At 35.1% G+C, this 26,979-nt stretch overlaps 2 protein-coding genes across 4 annotated transcripts; one reads left to right on the top strand and one right to left on the bottom strand.

The window, feature by feature from the left end:
• Positions 1-4,258: 4,258 nt before the first annotated feature.
• On the top strand, positions 4,259-15,033 carry LTA2 (2-oxoacid dehydrogenases acyltransferase family protein). Of its 2 annotated transcripts, none has more exons than XR_015181443.1 (6): positions 4,259-5,333; positions 5,419-5,610; positions 5,744-5,831; positions 5,967-5,994; positions 6,097-6,180; positions 14,695-15,033. XR_015181443.1 is itself a non-coding variant. In XM_086453896.1 (6 exons), exons 1-6 carry the CDS (start codon positions 4,437-4,439, stop codon positions 14,797-14,799), a joined length of 1,437 nt encoding a protein of 478 aa, XP_086310022.1. In that variant the 5' UTR covers positions 4,259-4,436; the 3' UTR covers positions 14,800-15,033. The 2 variants fall into 2 exon arrangements, 1 of the variants encoding a protein (XP_086310022.1); XM_086453896.1 differs by having other exon boundaries at positions 5,924-5,994.
• A 1,044-nt stretch (positions 15,034-16,077) lies between these two features.
• On the bottom strand, positions 16,078-25,428 carry LOC147394501 (ubiquitin receptor RAD23d-like). 2 transcript variants are annotated; one of them, XM_086453898.1, is made up of 13 exons: positions 25,253-25,428; positions 23,489-23,650; positions 21,731-21,784; positions 20,222-20,301; positions 20,074-20,096; positions 19,983-20,043; positions 19,644-19,821; positions 17,714-17,869; positions 17,575-17,640; positions 17,444-17,491; positions 17,254-17,363; positions 17,081-17,159; positions 16,078-16,456 (listed from the first exon to the last, which is right to left on the bottom strand). In XM_086453898.1, exons 1-13 carry the CDS (start codon positions 25,316-25,318, stop codon positions 16,340-16,342), a joined length of 1,200 nt encoding a protein of 399 aa, XP_086310024.1. In that variant the 5' UTR covers positions 25,319-25,428; the 3' UTR covers positions 16,078-16,339. The 2 variants fall into 2 exon arrangements, with proteins under 2 accessions (XP_086310024.1, XP_086310023.1); XM_086453897.1 differs by having other exon boundaries at positions 19,983-20,096.
• Positions 25,429-26,979: the final 1,551 nt, after the last annotated feature.

Raw genomic sequence — 26,979 nt, 5'->3', positions numbered from 1 at the left:
ACATCTTTTAATCCAAGGTTTAAAATGGGTTGGGTTCAGGTTGGATCTGAGTATATCCATATATGAATTTTTTATTTGGATTCGGATCTTAATCCAACTCGGATCTTAGTAGCTAAAATTATATTGGAACCATTGATTACACTAAATCTAGATTCGAATCCGCTCAACCGAATCACTTGATTTCGGGTCAAATAATGTTGGACTATTCAACATTCTTTTTTTTTGTCAATTTTTTTTTCTAGGGGAAATTATGAAAAAAATCCAAAAAAAAAAAAATTATTTATCAAAAAGAATCTAATTTTTAGAAAATTAGAAGAAAGATAAAAATCCAGTTATTGAAAGACTAGTTTCTTCTCTCTTCACTTTTCTCTCCTCTACATTTTTAAAAATAATCAAATTTTTTTTTTAATACCGGTCATTGAAAGACCAATTTCTTCTCTCTCCTCTACATTTAAAAAAAAATTGAATTTTCTTAAAAAATACCGGCCATTGAAAGACCGATTTCTTCTCTTTCTTCACTTCTCTCTCCTCTTTCTCTCTCTTAATATTTAAAAAATAATAATCGATTGTTTTTTGCTTATGAGGCTTTGCCCTAGTTATAGCCCCCACTAGGGCCTTATGTGGCTTCGCCGCTGATCACATTAGGTACCTTCGTTAGCCTTCCATTGAAGATTTCCTAGTTCCTTTCTAACCAAATATTCTATACCAAAATCCATGGACTTAATTGAACTTGCCAAGAATTAAGGGTCATAAACCAAGAAATGATATAAGAAACGTGTAGACACCTCAATTTGAACGGGCCACTTCTCGAAAGGGCCCAAAAATATCGATTTTCCAAATAAATGGGCCAACGGGCCTTAAGGGCCCAAGTCATTGAAAAGTGACATTTTTACCAAACCCAGGCCCCTAAGATCTCTCAATGGTTTAGGAGGCCCACCAAAAGGACTCGGCCTACCTTACGCTTTCTCAATATTCACCGCTTCGCTTCCAAAAATTAAAAACGCCAAATTTTTCGATAAAATTCACCAACGGGCCTAAAAAGCCCGATTCGCCAACATGTGGCATTTTTGATCAAACTAATGATTGTAAAAATCTAAAAAAAAAATTAAAAAATTAAAAAGGTGAGACTTGAGATGCCTACCCCTCCTCTACTACCACCGCTCCGCCTCCGAATCCGCAAAAACCATAGGCCCACCTAAGGCCCACAAGCCCTCAACACTTTCCTAAATCGATTTCTCATCTTACCCCTAGCCTAAAATCAATCCCACATCGCCTAAAATCAATCCCATATCACCTAAAATCTAAAATCAACATATACCCTCAAAATCCATTCCAAAACAACCCTCAACCAATCCCTAAAACCCAAAACTATTTCTAAAACCCAAGCCCCACACTACAAAGCTCACAAATCATTAACCATATCCAATTCATTATCCAACTCACAACCCTAACCCATAAACCACAACCCACATCAACCAATCACTCTTTTATCATCAAAAGATGACACATGTCATCACCCCCATCTTACCTCCCTCACCCAACTACCTACCTCATTAATTTTACTTAAATCTCATCTACCCACACATCAACCCATCACCTTTTCTCTCAAATCAAACACATCTACCCACACCCCTAACCTATACCTCCCCTAATCTACCCTCATCATTCCCTACAAAACCCACATCTACAACCTAAACTTACACCATCCTCTCAAGTCAAACACTCAACCTCTCCCATCAACCTATCTCAACCCTTCATTTCCAACCACTTTGACACATGGCATCATCTCCCTCACCCTCCCAAAATATCATCAACCACCTCTTTAAATCCTACATTCTCTTAAACCAAATACCATTTAATCTCAACCACCATCTTAAACTCTCCTCACTAAACACTCCACCCAAATGGGTTGGGTAGGATCCAAACCATTTGGGTCAAAACTCACCCATTTAACCCCCTTCCTTAAATACCCTTCAATCTCCTCTAAATTACACCCACTTCTCTCTCAAACTCATAACCATTCTACCATTTTTCTTCACTTCACCCCATTATATTCCTAAAATAACTCCTCAACATCTATAAATACCCTCCTCCTCTTCCCAAAAATGGCCCCCAACTTTCACTACAAAATTCTCTTCAACTCTCATTACTAACAACCATCACCAATCCTCCTCAAGTCTCATATACAAAAAAAAAATTATTATACTCCACTCATCTCTTTCATCATCTCTTCTCTACTCCTTCAATCATACAAGAATTATATTTTCATAAAATACTAAGGACTCAAGAAGAAAGAAGATATAAGGTGGGTTCAAGGCAATCCCCCCCTCCCTCTTCTACACCCTCTCCTCCTCCCTCTTCTACACCCTCTCCTCCTCCCTCTTCTATCACCCTCTCCCCTTCATTTTATTTTTAGGATGAATGGACCCCAAGGCTAAAGGTCTATAAGGGTCATTTCCATCAATGGAATGACCCTATGATAAAGTCGAAAATGAACCCCTATCTAGGGTACAAATGCACAACACGTGGCACATCGTTTTTCGTATTTTTTTTTAATCAAAATGACCGAGTTGAGTTGAGGTTACCACTATCTAGTGGGGAGAAAAGGGTGCCTAACACTTTCCATTTTCTCCAACCGAGCCGCTTACCCGAATCTCAAGGGTTGATTCATCTTTATCCATCGAGAGTCACCAAATACCAAAAATGTCACATTTTTAAAAAAAAATGCACATCGGGTGACCATTCACACCCACTTACAAAAATGAATGGTGGCGACTCCAAACCATTGTAGATGTGGTCATCGTAATAACGAAATCCCGTGTCTACAAAACGGTGCCTTGATGAGGAAGAGATCTTCAAAATTTAAACGAGGAAGTCACCCAAACCTCCTAGGAAAAAATTGCAAGTAAATAATAAGTGAGACAAAGTCTCTTTTGCACTAAAACAAAGAGGACATACATAAACAAACGAAATGTCTCTTTTTGTCCTTTCGAAATCATCCACAGGAATTACTTTAATAAAAACCTTCCAGTCGAACAGCTTAATTTTGAAATGGACAACATTCTTCCTAATAAAACTCCACTTGGTGTGGGTGGGACTACGATCTCGAATCAACTCCAACTTAGAGGTCGAAGAAAATTTACCATCTTTAGATGGCATCCAAACCGATTTATCCTTGTGGTTATTCTCCCTTCATTAACACCAATCAATTTGGGGGTATTTTTCCTTCTTTTCTAGTTGGGGAAGTGCTCCAACTTTTGGGGTAATTCTTTCTTGCTCCAAGGATACTAAGGGACAATTACTTAAAAGACATAGAGGATAAGTACAAATTTATTGAATCAGAAAAGGATACAAAAAAAACAAAAGACGGTTGAGATGATCAATAAAAGCACAAATACTCTTAACTAACGCACATTGTGATCCATCTAAATACAAAATCCTCAAAGAAAATACTCTTAAAGTCGGACCAAAATTTACACTAAGAGAACAATAACCCAAGGATGTTTAGAGTAAGTTCCTGAATAAAAGTATTAACATTTTTTAAGGCCCCCATGTTCATTTCCAATCATAACTCCCAAGTAGTAGCAATGAGGACGAAGTCTGTAAAGGATTTTCTTTCTCCCCACAAATAGGGAGGGATCCCAACTCTTAAAAAATGACAACATTGATCTAAAGACCACCCAAAAAATACTTAGAAGATTGAAAAATTGAATCAAATGAGATAAAAGAATTTATAATGAATCAAGATATGGTTCATTGACTATTCATTTGAATTGCAAATGAAGCAAAAGTTTGGAGTCACAAAACCCCTAAGGATTAAGTGATCAAGAGTATATAACTTATAAAGAAAGCATTTTGAACCCGAGTTAGAATAACTCGACCCAACGCTTATTTCAGGTTGAGCTTGGGTTGAGAGTTCAGGCAAAACATATAAATATTTTTATATTAATTATATATTTTTATTTATTTTTATTTATTTTTATTTATTTTTAATATATTTTTTAATTATTTCTTATTTAAATATGAAATTTTTATTTATATTAATTGTATTTCTTATTTAAGTTACAAAATTGTTTATTGGATCAGTTTATAATCTAATTCCATCCGATCCATTGACATCTACTCCTATCTCAACCGTAAATGGCACAAAAAATGTCCAATTTCCATTAATCCTTATTGGATCGACCGATCCAATCCATCTAAACCATGCAATTGACACGTAAAAAGTCCAATTGGGTAACCAACCCTTTTCCTAACTCACACAACTTTGGCGATACGAACAATGTACGTCACCTCGTCTTCTCCGTCACTTCTCTCTATCTCTATTCTAATTTCTTAATGCCTCTAAAACCAACTTTTAATCTCTCATTTTCGCCAAAGAAACAGAACCAGAGAAATAGAAAGCAAGAGAGAAAAACAGAGTCGAAGATCCATTAATGGCGTCTCTTCTCCTTTCTAGGGTTTCCCCAACCACCATAGCAACAATATCCTTCTCTTCATCCTTCTCCAATGGCCTCCTATTGCCATCCTCAATCTCATTCCCCATCAAACCCCATCGCAAGATCTCAACCGTACAATCCAAAATCAGAGAGATCTTCATGCCTGCTCTTAGCTCCACCATGACTGAAGGCAAGATCGTTTCTTGGGTAAAATCTGAAGGAGATATCCTCTCCAAAGGTGAAAGTGTCGTTGTTGTCGAATCCGATAAAGCCGATATGGATGTCGAAACATTCTACGATGGAATTCTCGCCGCAATTGTTGTCGGTGAAGGCGAAACCGCTCCTGTTGGTGCCCCAATTGGATTACTTGCAGAAACCGAAGACGAAGTCGCAGAAGCTAAAGCCAAAGCTTCAAAAACCGATTCTTCTCCTCCTCCGCCTCCGCCACCGCCTCCTGCTTCTGCTTCTGCTTCACCTCCATTGCCATCTTCCCCGAAAACCGCTTCTCCGACAGTTTCCGAAGGGCCAAGAAAGATAGTTGCGACCCCATTCGCGAAAAAGCTTGCGAAACAGCATAAAATTGATATTGGATCGGTAATTGGGTCCGGATCTTTCGGTCGGATAACTCCAGCGGATATCGAAGCTGCTGCCGGAATTTCTCCTTCTAAGAGTAGTGTGAGTGTCCCCAATGTAGTTTCTCCGAAGCCCTCCGTTGCTGCTTCTCCGAAACCCTCGGCTTCGGCTTCTCTTCCTGAAATTCCTGGTTCAACTGTTGTTCCTTTCACAACGATGCAATCTGCAGTGTCGAAGAACATGGTAGAAAGCCTATCGGTGCCAACATTTCGTGTTGGGTACCCAGTAATGACTAACGCTCTTGATTCTCTCTATGAAAAGGTACAATTTTTATTGGTTTTTGGTTAAATTTGAATCTGTTTTATAGGATTTGGGGTTTTGAATTAGATGAATTTGATAATTTCAGGTGAAGCCTAAGGGGGTGACGATGACTGCGTTGTTGGCGAAAGCTGCAGCAATGGCACTCGCACAACATCCGGTTGTGAATGCGAGTTGTAAAGATGGGAAGAGTTTTACTTATAACGGTAGTATAAATATTGCTGTAGCGGTGGCGATCAATGGTGGGCTCATTACTCCTGTTTTACAGGATGCAGATAAGGTCTGCATTTAATAAGATTGAGTTTATCGTTTTTCTACAATTTGCATTAATGAAAAACTAGTTTTGTTTGATTTTTCAAATGATCCTGTTTTGAGTAAGTCTTGGTTGGGAATTTTTGTTGGTGGTGGTGTAGTTGGATCTTTATTTGTTGTCTCAAAGATGGAAAGAACTGGTAGATAAAGCTCGGGCAAAGCAACTTCAGCCCCATGAATATAATTCAGGTAATTTTAAATTTAAAAATATTTCAAGTAATTCTTTTTTGCGGATTTTGTTGGGTTTTTTCGAAACTGAATCTCATTTATCGTGCACGCAGGAACATTCACTCTGTCTAATTTGGGCATGTTTGGGGTGGACAGATTTGATGCTATTCTTCCACCAGGCCAAGTGAGTGACATTCTCTAGTGTCTCTAACTTTCATCATTTATGAGATTATCTTACACTTTATGAATTCTTCACTTAATGATGGAAACTTCAAACTATGTTCAGGGGGCTATTATGGCTGTAGGAGCATCAAAGCCTACAGTTGTGGCAGATGCATCTGGATTCTTCAGCGTGAAGAGTAAAATGCTGGTAAGATTGGGTTTTTCGTTTTTTGTTTTGTGTGATAGGTTATTTTCATGATGGTTAGGTTTAGGTTAGAATATTAAAAAATAAAATCTAAATCATTTTGCACTCACACACGCAGATAAAAATTATATGAAATCAATTGCCACCATTGTTGATTATCTTATGAAAATTGGGACCATCGAGGACTTGATTTCTAAAGGAACTAAAATTGGTTGGCTTTGACTGCATAGTTGTACTTATCAAATTGTTTCTAGTCATGGGCCTTTTGATTTCTACTCATTAGCATCTCTTCTATCGAGAGGAAAAAGAAATTTTAAAGTGTGAACAAATACATCCAACCCTCTCTAATCTCCAACGGTATGGTCTGATTACATTATTATAAGTTTTACCTCAATTTCACCTTTTACAAGGGTAAAAAGAAAGAAAGAAATGCTAAATAGAACTTCTGTTAATAAAACTGCATTGCTACTATTTCATCTTTGAAAAATATATTTTAGTTGATTCACCCTTATTGTAGAAGTGTTGATCTCCCCTAGCTTGCCCATTGTAATCTATAAAATAAAAGCCCATTTATTTTTCTTAGTCTTGGTTAGCATGTCAATTAGTTGCATTTCTAAATTCATCATTAGTGTGGAAATATCATTGAAGAGAAGTTGCCTCTCAACTAGTGACTACTGTTACTTAGATCTGCCATATGGGAAGGGCAACTTTTCTTGGTCCAAAAGTCAGGCACAACTTAGACGGATATTTGGTTTTTTACTCAAGGGAAGAGTGTTTCCCATCTCTCAGTTGGCTTTCCCTAGACCTGCTTTAGATCATGTTCCCCTTGCTTTGGAATATGGTCTCCTCGCTCTTTTGGTTTGAAGATGATGTCACAGTGTCCCGATTTCAAAGATTTATTTGGTGATTAGTTGGGGTCTTTCTTGTTTTCTGATAGAGCTAGCTATTAGTTCTTAGGCAAACTTAAAGCTCTCAAGGATAAGCTCATTATCTGGAGCAAGGATACGTGTGGCATGGTGGATGGGAAGAAAAAAGTATTGTTAGCTAAAATTGTTCTCTTGGATTCCAAAGAAAAGGATGACAATCTTATCTCCTAAAGAAATATACAAGATCAAATTTGAAAGTAGAATTCCATTTAATCATTGATCTAGAGTACATTATGATGTAAGACGGCGAAGGAAGAAGGGGAAAATAAGGGGGTTAGGGAATTGGTTTGGGATTGTGATGCAGGACGATGAGGGGAGATAAGAAAATGTGGGGGTTTAGGGAGATTGGGGATTTTGGATAAGGATTAAGGATCTGAAATTGGGTTTGCGATTTAGGTTAGGATAGGTAAACCCAAAAGGTAAAAAATGAAAATTTTATTTAAATTATTGTAAGATAGAGAAAAGGGTTAAGGATTAAGATTTAGAAAAGAGATTAATAAAATAAGGGTTAAAGAAAATGGAGAAAGGATTAAGGGTTGTAGGTTTGTAGGTTTATAAGTTTCAAGAATCAAGAAAAGGGTTTCAAAAATCAAGAATCAAGAATCAAGAACAAAAGACTGTAAGAAAATCAAGAAAATGATTCTTGATGGATTCAAGAAATCAAGAAAATCAAGAAAAAAAAAAATTAGAAGAAGAAAGAGATATCGATAAATTAAAAAAAAAGATATTAGACTCACTCCAAAATGGCCTCACACCACACCCATTGATGGAAAGATCAAGCTCAAGCTTTCTTTTTATTCATTATTCTTCATCATTGTTCATTAATATAAAAAAAAAAAATCCAATACTATCTATATAAAGAAAATAAATCAAGAATCCTAGTCAAACTAAAATACCAAATAAATAAACCTAATTTTCGAAACTTTCTCTCTTCTAATTTTTCAACCCTAATAAACTTAAATAAAAGACAAATTAAAGTTACTAAATTGCCGATAAATATTATACTAAGACCATGGACCAATAAAACATGAAAATAAACCCAAAAAACATAAAATTAAATCCCTAAAATAGAAATCTAAATAAGAAATAGAATCTACTCTTCACGATTTGATGTCCCCATCAATTTTCCTCGGCTGGGAAGATTTCGCCACTAGCGAAATAAAATTGTAGTAATTATCATCATCACTTGCATTCCACATTAGATTGGTTAAGGATTTGGACGACAATAGAGTAAACCCAAAATGATTTGGGTTGTAGGGTTTAATTTTGATGTTTTGCAATTATGACCACAATCGTGCAAAATTTTACAATTACAATATTTTGGTTGGGGTTGGATAAAGGTTAAAGGAAATGGGAAAGAATTGAGGATTGAGATTTGTATATTTAAAGAATCAAGAATTTAATAAAGGAGTTTCAAGAATTAAGAATTCTAGAAAATTAAGAACAATGAACTAAAAGAAAATCAAGAAAAACAAAAGAATAAAAAATAAAAATAAAGATTAGAAGAAAAGAATGTTATATTGGACTCACTTCAAAATGGCCTCACTCCACACCCATTGTTGGGAAGATCAAGCTCAAGCTTTATTTTTATTCATTATTCATTCAAAAATCCTAATATAATCTATATAAAGAAAATAAACTAAGAATCCTAATCAAACTAAAATTCCAAATAAAAAACCTAATTTCTTAACATTCTCTCTCCTAATTTTTCAAATCTAATAAACTTAAATAAAAGACAAATTAAAGTTACTAAACCGCCCCTTAAAAGACAAATTAAACTTAGGCTTGGCCGTATACGTTTAGAGTTTGAGTTTGGACAAAGAATCCAATTTTGGGAAGATTGTTGGTGTAGGGATTCTCCTTTGATGGATTAGTTCCCGGATTTGTATGCTTGTCAAAAAAGGGGTTGTCAAATGCGGCATTTTTGTTGAGGGATGATAATGTGGTGTCTTAGGACTAGGGCTTCAAGAGATACTTCAATGACTGGGAAGTTCATTCGGTTGCTAGAATAGTGTTGTGTATTGATGAAGCGCCTTTGTCTCATGAAGGTAAAGATGTCAGAATGTACAGGGAAAATTGGATTGTATTATTCTCGGTTAGATCCTTCTACATTCCCTTGTTGCAGATTATCTTTTAACCCTTTCTTGTGGGGGCTATATGGGATCCTAGGGTTCTGACCAAGGTTGTTTTTTTCATTTGGAAAGCAGTGCTAGGAAGGATTCTTAATTTGGACCAGATCACTCAAAGAGGGTTTTGGGGGCACAAATTATTGCCAGATATGTATATCAGATGGAGAATCTGCTAACCACATTTTTTTTGGCCCTATTCTTTGTTTGGTATTTGTGGGTGCTTTCCACGAGCATTTATTTCAGCCATGGGATTCATGGGGTGTTGCTTTTAGTTCTTCTAAGAGAGTGTTATGGAACATAGCCCTGTTTGCTGTCTGTTTGGGTATTTGAAGGAAAGAAATTGTTGGGTGCTGGAAAGAGAATGAAGGCAAGTTTGGGGGCACTTCCTGTCTTTGTTTGGTATTTGTGGGTACTTTCCACTTTCTATGGAGCATTTATTTCAGCCATGGGATTCATCGGGTGTTGCTTTTGGTTCTTCTAAGAGGTTGTTATGGAACATAGCCCTGTTTGCTGTCTGTTTGGGTATTAGAAGGGAAGAAATTGTTGGGTGCTGGAAAGAGAATGAAATTCGGTTCAGGACTATTTTGTCCATCATGATACTTTTGTTCTTCTGGAGCAAGGTTTTCAGGAGTTTAAAGGTGTCTTCTTTGAAGATTTCGTGGGAAGACAGATTGGATTTGTAGAATTAATTTAGTGTAGTTACTTATTCTTCAGTTGTTTTGTTGCTCTGGTTGTATGTTTGTTGGTCATCTCTAGCACTCTTTTGAATGAAATTGCTTTAACTTAGTCCCAAAAAAAAAAAAAAAGAAATTGCCCAGAATATGATCATAAGAAGTCTAGTCAGTACTTGTGTCAGCTGTTGCGAAAGACAGAATAGTCAATCAAGGTTCCATTGAATAGTAGTAAAGACGATGACTGAAACACTAAGGGGTGGTTAATATAAGGTGTTGTTAATGGAGAAACACCTGATGGAGTAGAATTGTGGCAAGCTCGTAGCAAATACAAACTATGGTGTACTCTAGTCGAAACCCTAACAAGAAGCTTTGGTGGAGGTGGTTGAGAATATAATCATGAAATGGAAAATATGCTTTATCTAATGCAACATGATAACCAATATAAACTCAATGGGAGGTTGGCTCAAGGCACTTGTAGCCTCTATGATTAGAGTTGTGACCGATGAAATGCTTAGATTTGTTTGTGGTTCCAGCTTGCAGGTTTTATATATCAGTTATTTGCTTGACACTTGCTTGAATAAAGGAAATTTTATTTCCCTTTCCTGTGGTACTAGTTAGGTTTGGAACCAGTAAAAAAAAGTATTGTTCAATGTTTTTAAATCGCATATGTTATGCTGTGTGATCAGGCATATATCTTCGTGCATATGTGATGGCACAATAGCATATGCTGTCACATATCAGCAAAAGCATTTTTTTCCATTAAAAAATAAATTAAAAAGGGAAAAACTTGGAAAAAATTGTAATTCTTATGATAATTCCAAAAATAATATTTTTATAATCTTTTATTTGAAATTTCATTATAGTTTATTATGTTTGCATGTTTAACAAGTATTGAGGAATGCATTTACTAGTAAATTAAAAAAAATGAATTTTTATTTATATATTTATAATATCGATTCTTGATTGTTGCAAAATTCGTTAAATCTTGCTTCTTGATTGTGTTCTAGTTAGGAAGAGGAATCTTTTTTGATAGTTTGGAGTTGAAAACAAAGTTGGGGAACATGAGCATTGGAATGAGAAAAGAAAGGGATTCATCGGGATTCAAGAACTACTCATTCCTCACATGAGGATTGCAAACCAATCACTTGGGCAAGAATAGGTTGAGGTTGAGTGGCATTAAGCTAACTCAAAATGATTTGATCAATTCGATGGCACCGAATGTACTTAGAATTGATGATTGGGAGGGTGAGAGAGAGAGAGAGAGAGAGAGAGAGAGGGGGGGGGGGGGGGGGGGAGTCACCATCTTTGCAATTAAGTCCTTGTTTAGGGCAGCAACGCGTCCAACAAAGAAGCACTTCTCTTTGAATCACTTCTGTAAAAAATCGCAATTGCAAAATTTGATGCTAATGACTGTTTAGGAAGTGCTTTCTCCATTGGACATTTTGGTGATTATATTGGTAAGTTTGGGAACAAGTTTAGGAGTTGTTTCCCACGCTTTTGAACCCATAAAAGTGCTTTAGGGTTTTAGATTTTGGTTTGTTAACAGCTCGATTTTCTTCTTCCCTTCAAATGCAAAAGCTAAAAATGGGCCAAAAGCAGAAGTTGCCCAGGTCAACTTCTTGCTTCCAGCATTTGCGGGAATCTGATTGAACTTAAAGTTATTGTTTTTCGGATGAGAATACCAGTACTTTTTTTAGTTAATGACTAAAATACCTATGGATATCTATGATATTAAAATCAATGTCCAAAAGGCCCAAAACTTTTAATATAACTACCAAAATATTAAAAAAAAATTGTTTCCTAGAAAACACTTATTAAACGTTGGCCCAAAACGTTAAGTAGGCAACCGTTATTACATCGGAATTGTGCCCCACATTTCAATCAAAGCCATTAATTTAATATCATGTGAAAGTCTAAGTATATTTTAGTCATTAACTAAAAAAGTAAGGGCATTCTCGTTCAAAAGTATGTGACATTAAGGTCCGTCAGATTCCCGCAAACGCTGGAAGCAGGAAGTTGGTCTAGTCAGCTTCAGCTGTTGGTTCATTTTCAGCATCTGTGTTTTGCGGGAAGCGGGAAGCCGAGTCGTTACCGAACCCAAATTTCAAACCTTAAATTATTGTTGGAGGCATAAAGCATTGGAAGCGGTTCCCAAACACTCTATAAGAAAATTTGGTGGAGATTGAAAGGTTCCATTATCATATTTAAGTAAATCATAACTTTTGGAATGAGAGAGAATTGACTTTTCCATAAAAGAGAGTTTGGTCGAAACAAACTGAAACTAGATCAGTTATGTTTTGAAAGTTCGTCACTTACAGATGTGGCATAAGGTGTAATGGTAGCAGCAGGTGTGATTTGTGAAGAAGATAAGGCATCAATAATAAACAAGAGAGTACTAGAAATGATTACACAAAAGGAAAAAAAAAATCTGAAGTAAAGAGAAGATGAACAATAAGAGTAATATGAGGAGAAGAAATGAGAGAATGGCAGAAACAGGTGGATTGGTTGAAGAAGATTGGAAGTTATAAGGATGATTCAACTTACTAGGAGAAGGTTGATTCGATGTGAAAAGTAATCGTGGCCAGCAGCAGCAGTGTATCGTGAACAAGATAATGGATTAGAGATATCAGTTGTGGCTCTAAACACATTAATGTGCACTGATTTTGAGAAACGTTTATTACCCTCTTTGGCTGTTTTAAATACTCACACAGAAAAGACTCTTTTTCCCCTGAGGTGCACTAACATAAGTACACAATGCAGGAATGGTAACAATATCTCGTAAAAGATGCATATGATTTTGATGCATTTATTGTTAGTGAATGGCTTTTATGAGATTTTATTTTATTTTTTTCTCGATCTCAGGAAAAAAAATAGTAGCTAATACAGGTTGTTCAGTAATAACAGATACATCAACATCATAGGTATTAAGGATTAGCCAAAAAGAATTAGAGTATTGAAACAATTGTCCAACTTCAGTAAAAGTGTAATCTCAAAAAGTTTCTCATCCATAATCACAATTTTCCTTTTTTCTTATTTATGAAAGTAACATTTATATATTCCTTTTGAGATGTGGGATGCATGAAAAAGTAGGCTTGTTTGCCTTGTAAGCATATAGTTTTCCTATATCACAATTATCTAAGATTTATATTATTTCTATGAAATTGGTTTTTAATTTTCTTTGAGAGATTTTAGAATATTGGAAAAAAATCAATTTCGTCGTATATATCTCAATAAATGGAAATTGAGGGGAAAATTACACATTATTTAGTTAACTCGTCAGTTTCATGTTTCAAATCTCTCTCTCTCTCTCTCTCTCTCTCTCTCTCTCTTAAGTGCACCAAATAGGAAACCCTTTTCTTAGATGAAATATAATCCCTAAAAAAGTTTTTCATTTTGAAATCCTTGAAACTTCTTCTTGGGTGGAAACTTATAGAAGTGTCAAAGCCAAGTCCCTAGATACTAATTTCTGAGAGTGAACTGTATTGTCCAAGAATGTCTGGACGGTGGTAAAGTCTATGGATGGAAATGCCACAGATGTGGATCTAAATCTAAAGACCCACTTTCATCTGGTTATGTACCAAACGTTTGTGGCTTTCTACAGCCCATCCTATTAGTTCCCTAAAATGGAAAATTGGGTTGAAAATTGAACCCTCCAGATATGACATAGCTAGTTTGACAAATAGTTTCCCTCAAGAGCAGCCATGAGAAGCCTATGAGACTGGATAATCTAAAGAGCCTTTTTGCAACTTTTCCTTGTATCCAAGATCTGTTTTGAAATTGGAAATTCACTAGCCTCAACCCATCAACTGATGGTCGGGATACTAGGGATTCCCAAGAAAAATGTATCCATAGGAAGAAAAAAAAAAAAAAAGTGTACGAATCCCTAGAAAGAATACTAATATGTAGGAAATCTGTGTTTTTGTACCCATCTCCTGATTGTTTACTAGAACTTACTTTATCAAGCCAACCATAGCCGTAGAACCAAATTACTTTAAAGTAGGAAGCATACTAAGAAAAAATCTTGGTTTCCAATACAAGTTGCACTTGTACAAACTTGATTGCTGTGATTTTACTTGTATTTGTTAGCTGATATGCATTGTTATTGTCTTGGAAATAGTTGTTCTCTCCACAATAAATCAAGTCCTTCACAACCTCTCATGTACTACACCCGCAGCTGCCTAAAGAAAGAAAATAAAAATCAACTCTGATAGACTACAATTGGAGTATTTTGAATCTTTCATTCTGAGCATATTTTAAACGAAGATTTCATTTTGCTCTTTATGTTATGCTTAATAGTCTTGAAGTTTCTCTACGTGATAAACTACAATTGGAGTACTTTGAATGTTTGTTTTTTAGTATATTTAAACTAAGATTCCATTTTGTTCTTTATGATACATGATTATTAGTCTTGAAAATAATATTTGACATCAACTTGTGCGCATCAGTTGGAAAATTGACTCCATGAAACTTCACAACGTGTATGATCTTGACGTGTCTTAAGAATTTGAAAATGTAAGGAGGATTGGCCAGAACAAATGATGTGGCATTATAACTCATACTTTTCCTGCAGAGGGTCCATATAAAATTATTACCCCCAAGAAAGTGGGTGTGAGCATTTTCGCTGGGAAAACCAGTTTACCAGAGACCTCTCTACAATCATACATAACCAAAGAGATCAACTAAAAACTTGCTTTGAATTCAAGAACCAATTTTGTATATTTATTATTATTTTTTTTTTTTTCTTCACTGGGGGGCCTGATCCTTAATTGGCATGCCAATCTTTTGCAGGTGAATGTTACGGCTGATCACCGAATAGTTTATGGTGCTGATTTGGCATCATTCCTTCAGACATTCGCAAAGATCATTGAGAACCCTGAGAGCCTGACATTGTAGAAGATGGCAATCTGGGTTTGTATCGACAGTGATTTGTTGATATGTTGATCTCGGGCCTTACGCCATTTTCTTGTTGGATGAAAAGCCATGAAAGAGTTTCTATCTTTAATAGAGTGAGGCTGAGGAACTTGCAGTAACTTTTGTAGTGTCTTTGAATGTCCCATGTTTTTGTTGTACGTGAGTTCTGTTTTTTAAGTTTTATTCAAGGCAAGAGTTGCTATGACCTTTTTTGGAGATTGTTGAGCATAATAACTTGAAAGTTCTTCAAATAAACTAACCTCTGAGATTAGCCATTTGTGATCTACCAAGCGGATGAGGTGACATGCTGCGTGCAATGGTTTCAATCAAAAATGTTCTGTGACGAGTCATAACCGAGATAACTTGCCTCAAAGTTGACCAGCTGAGATGTCAATATGAATCATCCATCATCTGATATTTTGATAATTTTGTCCTAGACGACCGATTCAACTACTTGGTTTTCTATTTTTGACATAAACATTATTGACACTTGCAGCTCTCCAATCTTTTTGAAATTAAAGTTGGTGTGCTAATATAAGTTCTCTAACATTATTATCTCAATGTTTAAACTGGTTTTTGGGTTAAAACTTGAATCTACTGAAAGTTATTAATTTTCCTAAAAATATTTATATAATAATTGAGATAAACCTGTTTAAAAATACATAGTCTTAATCACTCCTTTGGCCGAAAAAGAAGTAGAAGTTCCTGTTGAGGAGGCTCTGGCCTCGATAGGATGGATGTATACAAGTGGGAAAGGCACGCTGCCGGAAAAAAAAAAAAAACTGGTAACCTGCACGCCGATCCATTTCAGGCTTAAGTTGATGGCATTTAGGTCATTTGCTGGTCTCAAAGTAGTAGACCTAGGTCAAGAGAGCATGTCTTAATCACCCATTCGAATTTAGGGTCTGCCCAGTAAAACTAAACACATAAAAAATTTAATTAAACTTCACTCATGTCTCTTCACCACCACCACCAGCAACTGGCATTAATAATGCCATCACCACAACCATCTTTTCATCAATGCCTCAAAAAGAAGACAGCACACCGCACAACTAAGCAACTATCCTCCTTCAGATGGATTAAGGTAATATAAAAATTCTTAATTTTCCCAATTAATATGACTAAGTAGATTCTCTATTTATAGTGTGATTTTAGAGAACCAGATATTTCTATATAATAGGAATAAGTTCCTTTTTTTTTTTTAACTTCAAATGCAATAATGTTTTACTAACTGCTGTGCATCACCACCAGACAAAAGGGTTTTTGGTGGAAATCATTATAAACAGTTGTTGTTTATAGATGGATGGATGGATGGATTCCCAATACCAGTCTTCAAAGAAAGAAACCAAAAGAGAAAATAACAAGACAAGGAAAAAAGAAAAAAAAAAAAAACACCTAAATATCCTCCTTTTTAAAACTCCAGATGATCCACACTACCAACAACTTCTAACAATGGATCGAAACAGAGAAGGAAACTAAAGGAGAGAAATCAGAGATACTAGTTTTGTTGATCAGCTTTGCATCATTCCTCAAACTCGTGAATGTGATCTAGAAGATAGTTCGCAGCCAACTCCTCGTTTTTGTTGCAAGCAAAGAACACCTCCAGTACAATTGCTCGATTAAATCCCATTGCCTCAAGCTGCCAAAAACACAGTATCAAATCAAAACCAGCCACAACTATACTTTAATTTATTTTTTTAACAAATTTACAAGTAACTATACTTCTAAGAGGTGGGGATGGGGATACGAGACTCGTGGAAATTGAACTAATATGTTCACTAAAAATCTTTGACTGTAAACATGAAATTCCATGGTCAAAATAAATTATAGGGATATTTGATGGATTCTCAAGATACATATCTAGTCTCAACCGTTAGATTTCATGGAATCATGTTTACGTGGTTATGATTATGAATGAACATAAGAGCTCCCCTTCCATGAGTCTACGGATCCCAACCCTACTTCTAAATTGACCAGTAATAACAAGAATAGTAATGGTGGAATGTTCAGAGTCATATGAACGAATGAAATCATTCATTCATGATGATGAAACAACCACTTACAATTATTAAAACCTTAACGAGCTATTAGTTAAAACCAATCAAAGACGAGTGCCATTGCCCAATTAGTGAAGTTATAATCAGAGATACCAAATAAGGAAATAAATAGAGAAAATAGGAAATTCTGAATCAAAATGAATAAAAAAACGAGGGAGAAGCTGCAATGGCAAACAGAAATCAAAATGGGGTATAGAGAAACTTACACGTTCAATTGCTTCACGCTCCTCAGGCGTAACTGTCACTGCTTGTGGCATTGCTGAGGCCAGCTGTCCCAGTACGTTCCTGATACACATTAACAAGCAAAATTAGCACCAAATATATCCCCAAATATTACTTCAAACAATACATATGCAACAGTATGGAAGACACATCTCACCCCTCGCCTCCTTCAACGGGTTCATTGATCAGGCGAAGGAAGTCGGCTTGATGCTCTTGAATGAGCCTCATTAGGTTTGGATTTTGCTTTCCAAGCTCTTGAAGCATAGGCTGTAACAGGAAAGAATATGAGTCCTCAGAGAAAGACACAAAGGTATAAGGAAAATCTTAAAAAGTGATTAAAATGAAACCTGCAAGATTTGGGGATTCGCTTGCACCATAGTTCGCAAAGCTTGGAACTACAGAGATAAAAGAAGTTAAAACTCTCAGGTGATCTGTTAAAAAGATAATTTCAAAACCACATAGAACAGATGAGGTATACCTGTTGACTGTTGCGTAGAAAATCCAACGTGCCTGCACCAGCACCAGATCCCATACTAGGAAGACCCTGTTGGCAGAACAGGGTTCACTATGAGCTGAAGGTACTACGAAGTTGAAAATAAATATCGCACGGAACCTACCTGTGGAAAGAGATCTAAGGGGTTTGCGTTAGGTCCACTGGCAGGAACTGCTGGCCGTGCTGGTTGTGTACCCTGGATGGGAGGGGGGTTTACAGCTTGCCCACTCGTAGGAGGTTGGGCAGCAACTGGTGGAATCTCTGCTTGCTCGGGGATACCCTGAAATAACAGGAAAAAAAAAAAGGATAATTGAGTATGAGTAAATAATAAAAATTAGATGAAGTGCAATCACAGTTTGCAATCATATTTGGAATATCTGTAATCCAAATGTCCAAAATGAGTGTTTGGATATGAGTGCTCATTGCTTAACATATTTGTAAGTCCTAACCAGATAAGCTTATTTAAAGAAAAATAAAATAAAAGAAGCCACTGTTTTAGGCCAGAGGAAAAAAAATATGTAACTACATCCATAGCATCGCATCAAACAAAAGATTTAAGTTTTTCAACAATCAATTGTTAAACTCTTTAAGATGCAACAAACCATGCTTAATGAGCCTAAACAATTGGAAACAATACTACTAAAAAGTGCAGTTATTGATGGATTTGATTTTCAAAAAATTCATAACTGAAGGCAAAAAGATTTAGACGTGATCTTTTTATATCTTCATATATTGATCCAAGGATGAGGTTACTGAAAAGTATGGTTACTTTTGTCTCTATTGATTGAACTAGGCACAAAATCATATCTAGGCCACCTCCAAAGAAATACACACCCCCAGCCTTCCTTCTCAAAGTCAATATAGAGTGATTGATCATCTCACCAGGCTTACGTCGAATAAGGTAGGACTTCACCTAGAGGGGCATGGGACCCCACTTTTGAGTTCCAACCTCATAAACTATCTCATTCATCATCTCTGTGTAAAGATAAACTCTGGTATATTCATTTAACTAAAAAAGGTATCTGATTTTGACTAGAACCCTTGTAAATTAATTAGAATTAAACCCCTATAAGTTTATAAAATTACAACGAGCACCATTCCATACCATCATACAATATCCCTCGGAAGGCCTTAGGAAATGTATTATAGGGCCATCTCCAACTCTTCAGCTTGTTGGAAAACACATTCCAACAATATATCATATTCTTTGACAATTTGTAAAGCTCTTTTATTAAATACCACCGATCTCAGATTTGTATTACCAATTGACAAGGGGAAATTATGAATTGGATATGATCTCCTATATAATGTGCAGGATCCCTTGATGGATACGTGCTCACTCAAGTACAATGTAATAACCCAAATAGTAATGGAACATTCATACAAGATGAAACAATGGCATTATTGCCAGGTAAATTGAAGTAGCTACCATGTGCACATAGTAAGAAACAAACTGTTCAGGCCTAGGGACAATCAATTCATGATAAAATAGATCTGTTGATATTTTACAAAGCATCTCTTTTTGATTGTGATCAATATATAATAATACATCCACATGGGAGATTAAAATGGACTAATTCAATTATATGTAATGTCATCCTATCTCGTAAAAACTATACATGTGATATCCATTTAATTAAGATGCTCGTTGTCATTCTCCCCTATGGTCATTATAGGTTTACAAAGATCTGGACAAACAGGTCTCCAAACCTATTTCATCTATAATAAAGATATTACGCATTTAATAACAATGAATATCTTAAACAACAATTACAAGAAAAGAAATAACTAAACTAATAAACAATAAATGTCTTTCATGCATATTTCCTCGTCATCAAAACGATGTTGGCACAAATTTTTCAGCAGAAGGCACCATCCAAAGCCATTCATCATATTTCTCATATCAGCATATTGATAACCACCTATTTCTTTCATACCATTTCATCGTGCAAATTTTTTACATGTATTTACAAGTACCCCAAGCTACAGGCCAAATTCACTTCTCAGGTAAACAACAAATAATAAAGGAATCAAACAGAGAGGAACAGACTTACCGAATATAAATATTCAACAGCTCTCTCTGGGTTGTTGAAAGCAGCACGTAGAGCACGGACTACAGTATCCCTGTCCCAATTCCCTCCTCCCATATCAAGAATTTGTTGAATGGTTCCCTCGAAATTACTTCCTGCAACAAGATTTGATGCTGCTTGACCGTAGACATCTGATTCTGTGCTGCTTTAACAAAACATTAACAAAAACAATATTATAAATAAGTTACTTGTGAATACATAATTAAATGTAGAGCCGATAGAGGCAATATTAGAAGGAAGGGTATTTTCTAAATATTTTAAACAATTTAGCATATATTAAAATTCAAGCAGAGAACTACTTACGAAGCTGCAACATCAGGAGCAGGAGCAGGGGCAGGGGCAGCAACAGCGGGAGCAGGAGCAGGAGCAGGAGCAGGGGCAGGAGCAGCAACAGCGGGAGCAGGGACAGATGGTGGCCTGAAAATTAACCAACACAACAGAATATTTGCCATATATGAACCCTAGGGTATGACAGTACTTTAATACATGTTGTAACAAACACAACTGAAAAAAAGGAAACGTGGTCAAAAACTCGAACTCACGGTGCCAAGGTTGCTTCAGGAGCTTGAGGTGTTGTAGATGCTGGAGCTAAAGAAGGAGCTGATGCGCTTGTGGGTGGGGCCTACATACAGAAGCAGATTTGTTAGATTGATTTGAACAGAAACTCAACTCAAACTCATGAATTATTGAACTTGACGTATCAATTGGAGTAGGCAGCATCACGTTCGTGAACATGAAGACAAATAAAACACAGAAACAAGATTTTTTTCACTTCTGGAACATGCAAATGCCAAGCACTGCAGCTTCTACATTTAGACAATAAATCTGGACTTCAAGACTTAAGAAGCAAGCTCAGTATGAAGATTTAACAGATAATATCGTAGTCTAGAAAACAAACTACTTGCATCATATCTAAGTTGCTAAAAAAATTACACTGAATACAACATGTATATGTGTGGATAGAGAAATTCTATATATGTTTATCCTGGTTCAAATTCTAAGTATGGTCATCCTCGCTGGTATGTAACAGGGTATGATATCATTATTAGGTGCAATGTCGAGTGCAACCTGGTGCTTTGGGTCCAATCAGGGAATACCTAGGTAGTTGGATAAATCGGTCCATACCTGTTATATTAACAAGTATCCGTAAATGAATTTCCAAAAATGATTGAAAAAAAATACTTATAATATACATAACTGAAACACTTTCAACATGACATGAAAATAGAAGAAGCTGTAGAGAATGAGAAAGTTGTTGAATTAGAAACTAGGTTGAAGGTACACCATGTATTGCATCTCCGAAACGTATACAATGGCACCAGATTTATTTCTTGCCACTTACCAGTGTACTCTTCAAAATTAACTTCTATGCTTTTATGATAAGAATATTCCATCTACAGGTAATTGGTAATAGAGACATTAATATTATTAAATTAGTGATGGGTATACACATGGTTCAATGCAACATGTTTTCTTGGATGACAACACCTAAGAGATCAGTTGATAGATGATATTTAGCCAATTGTGCTTACTTAAACGAACAAAGTGAGTTCCACACAGCTTTCCCTAAGATGGAAAATGGATGAAAATACTTATGGCCTGTGTTTGGCAAGCTTAACCACCCAAGTAAGGCCTCCAAATGAGTCTAAATGCATGATATGGCGCAATAAATGACATAACACGTCCAAACAAGGAAATGTGTCCCCTTAGGGGTTATGTGAAACCAGTTTGGTGCAATTTTTATGATCCAGTCAAATACAAGTGTCACTAGGACCACTGATGTGCAGCTGAAAGCTGACCAAACTGCTGAAGTAATAGTAATCCCGGGCGTCAATTTGTCAAGAATAAGGGACTAAATGTAGCAAACAGATTTGTCTTGTTAAAAATCACTTGCAGCCTTAATGGGAAAAAATCAGAATCATCTCTCTTAAAATTTAATGTTTTACAATCACACGTTCGCTTGATCCAAGTGATGATAAAGGAAACTAGAAGAATAAAAGCGTAGGCAGTAAGATGATTTCGGGACTGTAAAATAAAAATCCCTTACTTACAGGATTTGTGGGTGCCGTTGTTGTGTTTGATGCTCCACTAGATGAGCCCTTATTCTAAAATCATTTAAGCAAGTCACATACAGTCATTAGTAAAAGGATATTTAAATATTATAAAGCTGTAAGCTAAATCATATTTTGAACTAAAACTAAATAGAATTGATGATTAACATACATTCAAGAACCACAGTCATAGCCAGACATATAACAAGGAAAATCAAACAACCAATTTGCTAGTAGTTTCTCAATTAAAGAATAGAGCATTGGTGTCACCAAAGTACCAAAAACTCTGAAAATTTTCTCATCAAACACAGTTATGCCTCAAGATAATTTAACAATTATATTTTCCATCCACCCCTAGAAAATTTGTACCTAAATAGGTTACATTACCTAAAACCTAAGTTTCTATGTATCACCATTAGTCCAAATTTCTAGTCTCTTGAATTCTGAGCATTTATAGGCATTTCTTGTCATCCATTTTCAGCAATGTTAGGTAATTATTAAATCACCAACAAATTTTCTTTTTCTTTTTCTTTTTCTTTTTCTTTTTCTTTTTTTTTTTTTTTTTTGATAAATAATAAATTTTCTTTTCTTGCACCGGGATTAGCAAAAGCAAAAAATAAATAAATAAATAAAGCTGTCATTGTTTTCACTTGAAAATGGGTGTCATGTTTTTTATTCAAATTGTAAGACATGATAAAATCATTGAACCATGAATTATACATGCATCACAATTCACAAGATTCAGATAGAAGATTTTTTTATCTGAAATGATTCATCCATGAAATTTAAATTGACTAGGTTAAGATTTTAAATTATAGTAGGAAACACGACTCGATAGCAAATAGAAGGAACATAATGTCTCAAACGTAAATAGTAGGATTCAAATTGCAGATCATATGACTTGAATCATGACTAACAATTCTCTCGAAGGAGAAATGTAAATCATTACTGTAAATTGGGTTAGTGAAACACATGAATTGGAGTATCCAATGCTAAAGACTTCCTCTGTCTTTCTTTCTTGGCACTTCTTTGTTAACTCTATCACGTCCACCTAGAAAATTCTATTGATAAGGGTGGTAGGTAAATTGGACCTCAAAGTTGCATTGCAACATGCCAACCAACTGGGCTATGGGGTCTAAAACCACCTCAATAATAAATCCAGCAATGAAAAATCACGCTACCTCTTATTAACATAGCCACCAAGGTCTCCAACTTAATGAAAAAATCGTGATTAAATCATGAATGTTTTCTTCACTGATTTAATCACGATTTCTTTTAATAAGACAAGATTTTTACAAACTTCATGATTAAATCATGAATAATGCATAAAATGATAAGGATGCAAATGAGGATGACATTGATTTGATGGTTTTAATCAGTTAATAAATCATAATTTGGACTCATGATTGTAATCTTTTACATATTTTGAATAGTATAAGCCTTGAATAGGTTGTGGATCTGTGATTACTTGTTGTGGATGCATGAATGATATCAATATGGGAATTGGTGATTTATCATAGAAATTTAATATGGGACTTCATCCGCTAATAAGAACAATTACATAGCCTAACCCTAGCTCGATTTTTTCCCGGATTTCTTCTGATGTTTCTCAATTTTACAGAATTTTCCCTTTGCTGACTTCTTCCCAACCCCGACTTGGTGACTATGAGTATTACAATGCATCCTTCTCCATTCTAACTCCAAACAAAATATAAGATATAATAAAAAGATACATAAAAATAATACAGCGAAACATACCTTTGTCAACATAATGACAAGAAAGCTTTTTTCAGAAACCTTATTTTCATCCAATGTTGAGGCATCTTTAAGAACTTTCCCCTGGTGGATGAGCATTTGTTGTGCAGCTGGGTAAACATCTGAGCCTTGAACTGTTTCTATAATTTGTTTCACATCAGCAACCTAGATAAAATATTCACAAAGTTAGAACTGACATAGCCAACAAAAGTCCCTGTGCAGAAACCAAAGCAGTAAGGGAAAAAAAAACTAGCTTGAATTCGTTGAACCCAAAGGGAAAGGAATAGTGAAAAGTAAGAAAAGCTAAAGAGCTAGAACACGTTGTGCTTGACTCCTGAACAACTCAAAAGTAAAAAACCCGAAAAGATGTGGACAATTCAACCTCAACAAGGGGAGAAAGACTGGAAGAGAAAGCATATTTCGAACAACAATCAAATGTTGCAATGAACTATATACTATTGTCACAGATGGTGACAGTCAGGAAACGCTGTCACTACAAAGACAGTTGAAAAATCACACCCACAAAAAGAACCACACCCGACCTTATGAAGTTGATTGAGCCAGTAAACAAATAGAACATCAAGTTAAGCCACAGATGCCTTATTACTTAATAGTTTGACCCAACTGTGACGAGGGTTGATGTGAAGACCTTCCCATGAGTGAAGGAAAGATTTTTTCAAGGGAAGCTGTGATTGTACAAAGCCTAAGACAGACACTACAACAAGATCAGAGTTTTTTTTACTTCATAAAACAAGTTAGCATCAGAGAATCAAAGAAGCTAACAAAATGATTCCAATCTATAATAAAGTGAAAGTTTGTGGAGCTACAAAAACGAATGAGTCACAAGGATTGCAGATTTCTCATGGACTAGAAGTTCAAAAAATACGAAAAAGTCGGGAGATATACAGATGATTTTTCGGTTTGATTACCAACACCAATCATCTTCAACCCTAAAACCCTATCTTGTTCTTGAGATTTGAATGTTGAAGATGTAAGAGGTAGATGACGAAGGATAAAAATGTTATCATATTCAGTGATTAATTGCTAATTTAATGATTAATTCGTCGATTCAACTATTTAATCAGCTCATCCCTTATTCAGAGAATTTTATGATTTTTTGTAAAAATTCAAAGAAATAGTAGATTACGACATTTAAGACATAGTATTGCAAGAACCGAGTTATTTACTTACTTCACCAAAACAAGTTCCAAGTGATACTTTTACATCAGAGAAACGATCCAACAGAGAAGGAAGCTAAAACATATTCTATCTTTAATGAAGCAAGAGTTTGATGAGCTAAAGAATTATGGGTTGCAAGGATTAAATCATGGACCATAGAGAATCTCAAAACCATATAATACTGGGACCGCCACAACACTATAAAATCCACTTAATGTTCTACCCCAATTGCATTGATTCTTCAATATTACCAAAACTTTATTTAGATAAAAAAATAATAATAATAACACAAATTTCACAAAAAAAGGAGCCAACTTTATAATCAATTAGACCATAAATTATCAAGTCACCATGCAATTATGAAATTAAAACACCAAAAACTCAAAATTATGCATCAAAAACCTAAAATTATCAAACAAAATAGCATAAAGCATGCTATAAGGGGGAAATAAAGACATAAAAGAATAAAAACCCTAATTTGAATCACTAGCAACATCAGACCATATGAAACCCTAATTAAATTCAAAAATAGTATTAAAAAAAATCTGCACTGATTCTCGAAGTAACGAAAAACAAATTTCAAATTACCTTGTCTTCGGGTTTCACTTCGATCTCGAAGTGAGTGCCCTTCAAAGTCTTCACGAAAACCTTCATCTCTTCTAATTCGATCTTCTTCGTCCGTACAGTTTCGCAGAGAAGAAAGAAAAAAGCGAGTATCGAACGCAGAAAGAAAGAAAAGAGAAAATAATGGAAAACTAAAGAGCAAGTAAGGGATACCCCCTCTTTATATAGTGGGGGAGTAAAGTTATACCTAAACTACAGTATACTGTCATCTTAAGTTTTCCACCCTTCGATTTATTTTATATTCTTATAGATGAATCTTTAGGAAAATCTAAATGGTCTTAAACTCGGGATGACGGTATACCAAGGTTTACGGTAATTCCGCTAATATTCGGATAAAGAGGGGCTAGATTTTTGTGTCCGCTAAGGGCTCGAAGACCTGTGTACTTCGTGCTCTACCGTACACATGGTCCACCCAGGAAACCATCCTGCACCGTCTGATCAGAAGCCAATCCCTTTCACAGTACAAATAGAATTGTTGATTATGATCATCTAGCCCAACTATTACTCGAAGTATAGATGCCAAATGAAAGTTTGATGGATGATAGGTAAGAATGGGCCGTGTTTGGATTGGGCCTTAAATGGCCCGGCCCGAATCTAGCCTGAAAATCTTAATTTGATCCTGGCTAATAGATCACTTCGAGCAAAAATCTTCTTTCACTCCAACTGATAATTGTAAATTACACTCAGATGCAGGGCCAGCTAAATATAAGTTGAGGCCTAAGGCGAAATCTCAAAATGAGGTCTTTTCTATATTTAATATATCATTATAAATAATAATTATCTATTTAAATAATGAAAATTATTTAAATTTTATTTTATTTTATTTCATTTTTTGAGATGCAAAATTACTAATTAAGATTTTATATTCAAGTTTTTCTCATTTTTTATTGGATTATTTTTTCTATTTTGCTCACTTTTTCTCCTTCTTCTTTTCTTTTTTGAGTTGTTTTATATTTTTTTATTTTTGAGTTATTTTTTGTTTTATTTTTATTTTTTAATATTAACTAGTTAGTTTCATCGTTTAGGAGAGGATGAGCTTTAAGATTTTTCTTTTTTTTTTTTTTTTTTTTGAAACTAACACTTTTTAAGTCTTTGGAGATCTTATCAATTATTTTTTATTTTTTTAAACCTCCCAATTCCACTTTGTAGCAGGGTAAAGGACTTGAGGATTTAATTAAATAAAATTGAAAAAAAATTCAATGGTTGGAACTTGTCAAGGGTTTATTATTATTATTATTATTATTATTATTATTATTATTATTATTATTATTTGACAAATCTCTACTTTGTAATATGTGTATGATGTATTATTTATTGAATTCTTTTTTGTGGGTTCCACAAGTTGGAAGGATTTAATATATATATGTATATATGGTGGATTTGAATTATTTTTTATGTTTATTTTTTAATCTGAATTAGTTTCAACTAGTAGGAGGGGGGAGGGGGATAAGTTTTAAGAATTTGTATTTTTTTTTTTTTAACTAAATATTGGGAGATACTATTATTATTTTTTTAAGTTTCCTAATTCCAAAGTGAAAGACTGTGTTTATTGATTTTTTATTTTTATTTTATTTTTATTTTCACACATTTGAAGAATTATAAAATATTGGTGAATTGGAGCTGTTTTTTATTTGGGTAAATTACACTTTAATCCTGTGTAGTTTGGCATAATAATTCTATTTTGACCCTTT

This window comes from Akebia trifoliata, chromosome 9 (genome assembly GCF_017979445.1).
Source record: "Akebia trifoliata isolate Shusen 1 chromosome 9, ASM1797944v1, whole genome shotgun sequence".
In the NCBI taxonomy this organism is placed as follows: domain Eukaryota; kingdom Viridiplantae; phylum Streptophyta; class Magnoliopsida; order Ranunculales; family Lardizabalaceae; genus Akebia; species Akebia trifoliata.
Note: the sequence above shows the minus strand (reverse complement) of the source record. Positions and strands in the feature narration are given on the sequence as shown.